General features: G+C 32.8%; 1 protein-coding gene across 1 annotated transcript in view; it reads right to left on the reverse strand.

Annotated features, from left to right (window-relative positions):
• Nucleotides 1-7,375, reverse strand: part of LOC132733650 (trafficking protein particle complex subunit 13-like) — a 141,650-nt gene extending 134,275 nt beyond the window's left edge. Inside the window, exon 1 of the mRNA XM_060720310.1 lies at nucleotides 7,217-7,375. Coding sequence (XP_060576293.1) covers nucleotides 7,217-7,259 — 43 coding nt within the window. The 5' untranslated portion in view covers nucleotides 7,260-7,375. The remainder of the gene's footprint in view (nucleotides 1-7,216) is intronic.
• Nucleotides 7,376-11,274: the final 3,899 nt, after the last annotated feature.

An 11,274-nucleotide genomic window follows, 5' to 3' on the forward strand; every position in this document is an offset into this window, starting at 1 on the left:
AACCAATGGACAACATGACCAAACTAATGGACAACATGATCAAACCAACAGACAACATGACCAAATCAATGGACAACATGATCAAATCAATGGAAAACATGATCAAACTTTTAGCAACATGACCAAATCAATGGACAACATGATCAAACCAATGGACAACATGACCAAACTAATGGACAACATGACCAAATCAATGGACAACATGATCAAACCAATTGACAACATTATCAAACCAATGGACAACATGACCAAACAAATTGACCACATGACCAAAGAAATGAAAACATTACCGTACCAATGGACAACATGACCAAACTAATGGACAACATGATCATACCAACGGAAAACATGATCAAATCAATGGACAACATGATGATACCAACGGAAAACATGATCAAATCAATGGACAACATGATCATACCAACGGAAAACATGATCAAACCAACGGACAACATGACCAAACCAATGGACAACATGATCAAACCAATGGACAACATGACCAAATCAATGGACAACATGACTAAACCAATGGGCAACATGACCAAATCAATGGACAACATGATCAAATCAATGGACAACATGACCAAATCAATGGACAACATGACTAAACCAATGGACAACATGACCGAACCAATGGACAACATGATCAAACCAATGGACAACATGACCAAACCAATGGACAACATGATCAAACCAATGGACAACATGATCAAACTTTGAGCAACATGACCCAACCAATGGACAACATGATCAAACCAATGGACAACATGACCAAACCAATGGACAACATGATCAAACCAATGGACAACATGACCAAACCAATGGACAACATGAACAAATCAATGGACAACATGATCAAACCAATGGACAACATGACCAAATCAATGGATAACATGATCAAACCAATGGACAACATGATCAAACCAATGGACAACATGATCAAACTAATGGAAAACATGATCAAACTTTTAGCAACATGATCAAATCAATGAACAACATGACCAAACCAATGGACAACATGACCAAACCAATGGACAACATGATCAATCAAATCAATGGACAACATGACCAAAAAAACATTACAAAACAAAAGTACAGCAAGACAAAGCAAGGCCTAGCAGACAAAATAATGAAAAGCCTTAATTTCTGACATCATATCCAACAAATAAATAGAACTGCACACAATGGACAAACATTATGACCATGTAGCATATGCTGATACAAACCAATATAGACAACTTGCCATGACATCAAAATCTAGAATAAATTTGGCAGTAAAATATTGAGCTAATTATGAACACAGACACTTGGGGTTTGGAGCTCAAAACGCCTTTAAAATCCAAATAAAATGCATATTTGTCAATCCCAGCACATGTACTGATCATATATATCAAAAAAACTTAATATAAGCCGTTTTGAAAAAAAAATCATATTTCAACATCTATTATTATGTATGTGATTATGAACATTATTACTGTAATCAACATGTTAAATAATAAAAATTGAAGCAAATTTAAACAGAAATAATTATGGACATTTAAATGAGAACATCTATTTTACCATGCTTTATATTGATACAAATCATTTAAATCATGTCCATGAATATTTGATTTCTCGTAAATCAAGTTTTCAGTTTTAATGGCTCTGCCATAAATATTCAAGCAAATAATATATGATAATACCCCTTTGTCCTTAATAACATCATAACATAGCAATAAATCTCTGAAAAGTTCATCATATCAAATCCAACTCAACTGGGACTTAAAAGTACATTTTACATACTATTTTTTGAGAAATGTTGAATATGTTTGTCTCATATTTTATCTTTATTTTCTGGTCCTTTGAGATCTTTAATTCTCTCACAGTAATGAATGCACAAGTGCTAAGGGGTCTAACTGACTGAGCACCATTTTCCAATGCATATTACACTATTAATGTACTTTTGGTAGCATATAAGTACATGTTTTGCTGTTGGCTTCGTTTTCAATATGTTCTTAGTTCCAAATTAAACAAAACTTACTAAAAGCAATTTCTTAAAATTGCTTTTGTTAAAATCTATCAAATAAAGTGTGTCTTTCCTAAAATAAGAAAAAACCAATAAAAACAATTAAAGTAAAACACCTGTCTATGGATTTTAAATTGGCCAGTTAATTGCACTTTATGAATAATTGATTGTTTTGAAAGAACTAACTTAGTACATACAGGATGATGTCTATTTAAGGGAGAGGTTGATAATGATATTGTTGCCTTAATGCAGTAACGAGTTAACTCCCTTTAAAAGTAATTGGAGTTAACCCATTACTGCACTTAGGAGACAATATATTGTCCTCAGTCAACCTAATAAATCAGAATGCTGGATGGTTAAAAGCAACAAATTTTCTTTAAGAGAAAAACATGAAAGATCTAAAATGTAAATGCGTGCATTGTAGTTATATTACTTAGTTACAAAAACAACTAGGGTAAAATGTCTTTGTTTAACCCCATGGGTAGACTGGCTATGTAGTTAATAGGTTAAATATATTTTTCATCTAAAATATATTTTTTTATAAAATATTATCTTAAAATTAATATTGTAAAATTAATGCAGTATTTATAAATTTAAAAAAAATAAAATACCCAAATTTCATTCTGTATACAACCCAGTTTGTATATTAACAAGACACTCTGATATAATGGTGTCAATCTCACTGACAAGTACCCCGGTACTTCCACATTAATAATTAAAAAACAATTTTTTTTTGCTTGGCAATTACATTTCTTGGATAGCAGTGATTATATTAAGCAAGTTGGTAGTGGGAGGGAAAAACAAATAATATCTGATTTTAGACCAAATGGTTTGGCTTATTTTTAAGAACCAGACTTTTCAGAGTAGCTTAATGTATCTTTAAATGTGTAAGAAGGGAGCTTATAATTGGGCTCAAAAAATCTTTGTTACTTCCCTGGGTGAATAGTATTAACTCAAATTTACAACATTTTGCAGTTCATTTCTAAACATCTTATTATGTATTTGACCTTAACTCTTAAAATGCTTAATGCTGGTGGTCAAACCTGTGTCACCTGGGTATTATAAGCCAGGCCAGCCTTTACAATTCTGTGAAGTCTGACCAGGTCTAATACTGTTAACTGACCAACTTTAAATTTCCATCTTTATATACATGTAGGGCCAGCAAAATCTAATTTTGACTTATACTTGTCTGTATGATATCTTTACAGTAAATGATTGAAAATTTCCACTTGACCTTACAGGCTGTGGGACGTAACCTAGGCAATATGAACAATTGACTTAATTGCCGCCCCTGTTGATATATCCCTAAAATCACATATATTTCTGTTTCTTGCCATCCAGAAACAATAAACACTTTTCCCCTTATATTTACACTATAAAATCTGCCCTTAAATGTACTTTTACTCACTAGTGACCTTAATCAAACAAATAATGACATGGCTTTCTACAGGAAATTGTGTGTCAACTTATTTTACATGGCACAAACACCAATAAATTGAGGAATTAATGGCGAGGAACTTTGTCAATACTAGGTAATAAGTTTGTTTAATGTTATTTCTTTTTCTTCTTCTTACTTTCCCACTTATTGATCAAAGAGTATTGTATTTTACAGTGTACTGAGCACACATTTACATTGAAGTACATATCATCTAGGATAACATGTCAACTGACTACTTCAGTACTGATCACACACTGTTGTTTTGTTTCTTCTTTTCCAGATAAAATTTACACCATTTTAAAAATCTTTAAAACTACAGATCATTGATGCCATTGTGTCAGTTATTCACAAGCAAAAACTCTCAAATTACGAATCATCCAGGATAACATGTCATTTGATAATTTATAGAACAAGAGAAACCTGAAGAGAAGTCATACATAGTACCTTTTTCTCATACAAATATTATAAACGTACAATATATCTGACAATACAAATCTGGGAAAATAACATAGCAGTTTGCTGATAATATGTAAAACTAATCAAATTATATTGCACATTACTTATACTAAGGTCCTTTATATCTGAAACCGCTGATCATTGCTACTACAATGTAACATATTAAACTGATAATCACCAAAAAGTACTGATCATTTAGGACAACATGGTAGTTACTATTTATTTCATGAGCTGTTTCTCCTAAAAAAAACACATGTAACTTAAACATTTTTTTTCAAATCACTCATTACATGCCACTAAGTCTTGCACTTTAACAAATGCTGCAGTTACAGGAATTGCTCCTATATTATGCATCAGCAGCATGTGGTTCATTACACACAATTAATTCATTAATTTAAATATAAAAAATTACTATGGATTCTAATAAAACTACATTGTTCTTCAAAGCAGCAGTGGCTAAAGTATATTCTGTGGGTGACTTACCAGCTCATTCCAGTGTTAATATTGCAATAAAGATATTAAAGGGAAATTACCATACCTCTTCAATAATGGCAGTCTACCATGTCTTCTATATTAGACATTTACTTTATAATTATTTTCTTACAACATAATTCATTACAAAAACCTTGCAAGTTATGTTTGTCATATCATTTCTTTTCAAACATTTCAATTTTGATAACTTTAACATTATTCACCAAGTTCATAACTTCAAAAGAAAATAAGGGAGACAACTAAGAGAAAACATACAAAACTACAATGAAGAGTTCTCTTTTAGTGAACCAAATTTGTTGTAAATGAATCATCATTTTCTATTATTTACTTTTATTAATATTATGTGAGTCACAAACAACTCGCTACTTGCATACACATTATAGGTCAATTACACCGCAGTTTTGATAATTACAATGTACATGAAAAACTAAGATAAATAAGGTATCACACCAATATTTCAACAATGAATTAACAAAATGTTAATAGAAACTGTCAAATAGTTATTTTACTTAATGATGATCACCGTTTTTTTCATATGAAAACACAAATTATGTTTTAAATAAAATCATCTTCAAGGAATCACTGATTGTCTGGATGCATAGTCATAGCTGAATACATGTTACAAGTAGAAATGACAATCAAAATTATTTTGTCAAGATTTAAAGTGACATTATGCTCATATTTTCATAGTCAAGTTGAGCTGAATTGACTTTATATTTCAAAAGATTGATTGTTAAAATGGTGTTTGACCAAGAGTTGATATTGGAAAACGTTCAGGATAAAATTATAAATCTGCCTAAAATATAAAAAGACTGCCCCACTCTTTTTATAAACTGAGCGTTAGAGGTAAATTCTAATACATATTTAAAGAATTTTATTTGGATCTGTGAATTTTTATTGTTTATGGGAAGTAAATCATTAAGTTAAAAGGAATTATGGTAAAATGAAAACTAATTTTGATATTCACCTGTTCACTCACTTTATACCCTTGGATGGGCATAATGTCACTTTAAACACACAAAAAAACATTCATTTTGTGGTGTGGAATGTAAATTCTTATCTTTTATTATATTTCAACTGAAATTAAATTTCCTAATATGGTTGGTCACCATAGATAGTTTAAATCTAATTACTAGCACAAAGTTTTGAAAACATTTTGTTGAATCATCACTTTTCAAATATCTAATGTTTTTTAATTTGCTATTGTTTATAAATAACAATTGTAGTCCTAGCCTTTATTGCATACCTTTGCTAGTATGACGTGATCGACGTACATGGATTACAAACTACATTGTAACTGTGCATACAGTAGCTTTAAATGGATCACATTGCTAATAGGGGCGGCAAAATCAATTTTACATATTGACCTTTTTGTCCCACAGTGAAAATTTTCCAGAATTTACTTAATAAATGTCACACAGACAAGTAACTGAAGTAAAGAAATGTATTTGATAAAATGGACAAGTGAGTCAAAATCAGATTTTGTCAACGCTGCAGTTCTAGCCAAGGTATGCCTTGCGTCTTAAAGCACACTAATAAATGCATCAGTCAATAGTAACCCAAGCCACACACAGTTATGAACTTAGGGTCAGATCCTTACCCCCACCTAACCAGGTCTTTGTCAACTCTCGGTAAGTTTTTCACATGTTGTGACACAAATGTGCCATCTGTGTCAATCTTAAAATGTGTTTTTATTCAATTTCCATAATTCTGAATAAAAACAAAATCATTTATCATCAAATTTTAATAATGTAAACAGCCAAGCATTTGATAGGTAATATGATCCTATATCTGTTGTTCCATCTTCTAAGCCAGGAAGCACAATCACACTTTACACCTTCTGTGTCCAAAGTACGATACTCTCCTCATATTGTCTCGACAGTGCACAAGATGCAAAATGTACTACTGATATCAATTAATTGTTAATTATGGCAGTAATATAGTTAATACAATTTTAAAAACATTGAGAATTATTCAATCCTTATCGGAAATCAAAATTCTGCTAAAAAGCATGGTTTATATTTTGAGCCTGCAAATTTTTATTCTATTGAAACTTAATGGAGAATTTTTTTCAAAATCATGAGCAGTAATTTTTCTCACTTAATTGGGAAGAGGCCTTAGCCACTTGATTTTGGGAAAAACTATCGCTAAAATTGCTAATTTGGGAAGTAAAAAAGCAGGTTCAAGTTCAGATTTTTTGGAAATCTGCATGAATTTAAGGAAAATTTCAATTGGGAAGAGGCCTTTTATTGGAGTCTGTTATATAAGCAGGGAAACCACTGATGAGGAAATTAAATCAAACTTAGTAGATGTCACAATTGTGTCAACATGTCTCAAAAGTTACTGAGAGTTGATGCCAAGATAGGCCGGGGTCTGACCAGAGTTTTTGTACCCCAACACATGGCAAAGAGAGGGGTAGCACTGGAAATGAAAAATGTTTCAATAATCAAAAGTTCACTATTCCCTGGTGGGTGGGAGGTCTAGGTTCAAAATTGACTGATTGGAAACTTATTATTAGAATCATTTGAAGTGACTTTTTTAAAGCTAAGATATCCAAATTTTTGTACTTTCATTATATAGTGGAAATAAAGAAAGATCAATATAACTAACAGTCAAGATATTCAATATCGTCATAATCAATTTCGAGTCATATCTCAATAAGCGTTTATTGACCATGATGAAAATATTTAATTTTAAACCATTTTTAGGGTTCAATTATTCAATGACAAACTCAAAACATGGCTTCATAGCTTTAAACTTTTCACAAATAATCACATGTATGATTTCTAGACAAAAACTTATCGTACAAAAGAAAAAAATCCTACCTTTCAGTGCCAACAAATGTTCCTTTTCTCTGTTGCCTTCCATCTTGTTCTGGTTCCCGTCCTGTACTGGTTGGCTTATTCCTGTCCTTGACGTTCTAAATTGTAAAGGTTGTATAACGCTAAATCAAAGAAGAAAATTCAAATATTTTGAAGAAGGATGATCCCTCGCAAGCATTGATCACAATAAAATTACATGAAAATTGCACACTTGGATTGATTGAGTCTGTACATGAAAGTAGCCCTGGTCACACATAGTTTGATCCTAGCGTCAGAAATAAAAGCCTATTTTAAAAAGCCAGGGATATAAATCGCGTTATATATCTACATCTCTATTGTTATACGTCCCTGATAAAGTCAACAATCATTTATAGCGAGCTCGACGAGAAGGCCCAAAGGGCCTGCTCACAAAGCGAGCTTTACGGTAACACGAGTACCTGCTAAGTGATGGTTTTGAAAACTTTCGTTCGAAGTACCGAATTGGACACATCGCAACCTTTCGAATTTAAAGATAACGATAAAAACTGAGAAATTCTGACTGAAAACGGATGTGTAGACTGGTCACCCGCGCACGTCTATGGAAACCATAATTGGACAGGAAACCAGAATAATGGAAGCTGTCGATAAAATATCGAACGGAAATGTAAAACAAGGTTAGCTTCTAAAAAAGCTAGTAGCGACTCGCTTCGTAATTTTTTTCCAGGGGTGTGTTTAAATGTAAAAATGACAGTTCTGTTAGCTGAAGAGACTTCGGCGAACATCAAAATAAAAGTGACATATAAAGTTATGGAAGCCAGTTCTCTCAGTTTAACAAAGAGGAATATGAGTATATATGAAGATGCATGTAAACAGATAGAATGAAATCCCTATGTCTATGCACATTTACTATATGGCCTGTTGACCTTGACCAAAAAATGTTAGATAAGTAGAATTCATAAAGATGTCTCTTTATACGAAGTTAAGTTGTAATGCCAGTTATTTAGTATTGGAATAAGTGACAGACACAAGTCCTATACAGGAATATATTACTGAAGAACTCTCTTGAGTGTTGGCAAATTTAGATTCATGGGGCATGATTAACATTTCATTTGTACAAGTTCTCAAGGTATTGGTACATATTCAATATCAAAGCTTGAGGCATTGAAGTTAACTTTATATCAGACTTAAACATATTTTCCCTAAGCATTTTAATAAAAAATATGTCCACTTCATCTTTGCATGTGAAACATTTTAAACAAATGAATATGATGTAGATATAATAACACAATTTTAAAAGTGGTCAACAAGGCAATACAACATGCCAAAAATTTAAGGTTTAGGCATTAATAAGGTATAAATGTGTGCGTATGTGTTTATAAGATGTGTCCTTGACCTATGAGTAAAACAATATGAACAACTATGAAAGAGGACTCCTGTTGTGTGGTTAATGTGCAGTCTTTGGTTTGTGTGGTTAATGTGCAGTCTTTGGTTTCATAGATATCATTTAAAGAGAAACTAAATTACACATTAGTAACAACAGATGAATAGGGATCCCAATTCCTGTTTATGCTAACCAGAACACGACTTGCTCATAGTGAGCATAAAAGGGAATTATATTGTAAGAGGGCTTGGTATAATGATCATCTCCTGTACAAAGATTCAACGACAATAATCGACACAAATATAGTTTATTCCTTTTCCCTATATATCTAATACTATCCCGGGTCTCGGGCGTCCCGGATTCCGGATCCTGGGATTTTCCCCCACCCTAAATACCGGAAAGGATAAAATGACCAGAAAAAAGGAAAAGACAAAAATGCACAGAACCAGATGTACACTTATGTTAATTAACCGAACGAAAAGCTTACTACAGAGAAAACATGTGAAATCGCTAAATCAAAAGTCAGTGTGAATATGATTTATTAAAAAGAATTCATGAAAATAAACATTTTAATCATCATCATATCTTTGCGCTCAAAGCAATACTTGTTGCTTTTTAAAAATGGCGTGAAAATTGAAGGTTTTTTGATGCTATGTAAGATCAAATTTGATTGGCTAAATAATTTTGGATTCCAGCCCTGACAGATAAATTTTGAAGAGAGCTGGAAGCCAAGCTTCGATTAAATTTTTGGATGGATTCGGAGTTTTAGGTTGTTTCTTAGTAAAATCCAAACGTAAAACCGGCTCGCCACGCGAGCCGGCATGAAAATTGAAGGCGCCATTTTGTTTGAAAAATCTGATAAATTAAAACAATTTTTTGTCGAATTTTGTTGTGAAAACTATCTAGAATGAAAGAAAATGGTCTAACTAAGAAAATGAATCCGAACACCAATATCTTTTATTCAGTCGTTAACGCTGTACAGACGTTTAAAGTATTGTTTACGTGACGTCACAATGTAGCGCCAAACAGCACGTGCAAAACAAACAAATCAAGTACGCTATTTTAATGTCGCAAACGTTTTAAGTTTTACATTTATTTCACTTTTAATAATCTTTATTTCGCTTGAAAAATTATAAAGTAAAATAAAATAAACAAAGTTTTATCAACGTTTTCAAAACTCGTTATTCATTTAACGACAGGGGCGGAGCCATATTTAACACAGTACGTGTAACGTCACACGCACTCGTCACTGCATTTGAAATAAAAATGAGCGATTATTTCATACTAGTTCACGTTAAAAGTACATCGAGCTCGCTTTGAGGCTTTGCCTTTTTCATATTATTTTAAGCTCCTTAAAGTACTAAGTTATCGCATGTCCCAGGTAATTTGCTGTTAGTTAAGAAAATGAGTCAGTTAGAATGACCTCCCCTGAAAACATTGCAAATGGCGTAGCGCTTCTAAAGGACGTAACTGTTGCGTTTAAAAAATAGCTGAATAGAATGACCTCCCCTGAAAACATTGCAAATGGCGTTATGCTTCAAAGGGACGTAACTGTTGCAAATAAAAATTAGTCGATTAAAGTGACCTCCCCTGACAACATTGCAAATGGCGTAAGGTATCAAAGGGAGGTAACAGTTGCGCTCAAAAAAAGAGTGGATAAGAATGACCTCCCCTGATAACATTGCAAATGGCGTAAGGATTCGAAAGGGAGGTGACTGTTGCGCTAAAAAAAAGAGTGGATTAGAGTGACTTCCCCTGATAACATTGCAAATGGCGTAAGGGTTAAAAGGGAGGTAACAGTTATGCTCCAAAAAAGAGTTGATAAGAATGACCTCCCCTGAAAACATTGCAAATGGCGTAAAGATTCAAAGGGAGGTAACAGTTGCCCTAAAAAAAGAGTGGATAAGAATGACCTCCCCTGATAACATTGCAAATGGCGTAAGGATTCCAAAGGGAGGTGACTGTTGCGTTAAAAAAGAGTGGATTAGAGTGACCTACCCTGATAACATTGCAAATGGTGTAAAGGTTCCTAAGAGAGGTTACTTTTACGCTACAAAGAGAGTGACCTACACTGCAAATGGCGTGAAGTTCAAAAGAACTTTGCATGATTTCATTTAAGAAATATTAAAAGCTTTTTTATTCTGAAGCTCCTCATAAATAAGATCTTATTTCTCCTTATTAGGATTTTAAAATTTGGACCCAAACGCCTTGTTAAATTTGTCATTATATTAAATATTTTCGACCATGCGACCACATACATGCATCGAGGACATGTTTGGAGGAAAGTGACCGTGCGACCACATACACGCACCACAGGATTCCCCTTCTCTTACGAGAAAGGGACAAAGAGTTGTCCGCCCTTTTATTAAAGGGCAGACTTAAAAATTATGCCATTGCCTTATGTTATTGATAAGGAGGCTAAATTTCACAAATAGATTTTGAATTGGTTTATATACAACAATAGTAACGCAAACTAAGCGGGTTATCAGTATACGTCTTTTTAAGTCCGCAATGAAATTTTAAAAGTATGTTATATAACTACTTGGAAATTTTGAGTTTAAAGTTTTTTCTACGTTTCACTTTATATATATAACAGAATTATTGTTATTTTGCAAAACATGAACGTTTCAAAAACGTTTTATATGCGTTAGATATTGGAGATATATTTAACACGTTGTTTTCAAATATTAACCTGGGGGCA

Source organism: Ruditapes philippinarum, unplaced genomic scaffold, assembly GCF_026571515.1.
Source record: "Ruditapes philippinarum isolate M1 unplaced genomic scaffold, ASM2657151v2 ctg2183_1_1_1_1, whole genome shotgun sequence".
Taxonomy (NCBI): Eukaryota; Metazoa; Mollusca; class Bivalvia; order Venerida; family Veneridae; genus Ruditapes; species Ruditapes philippinarum.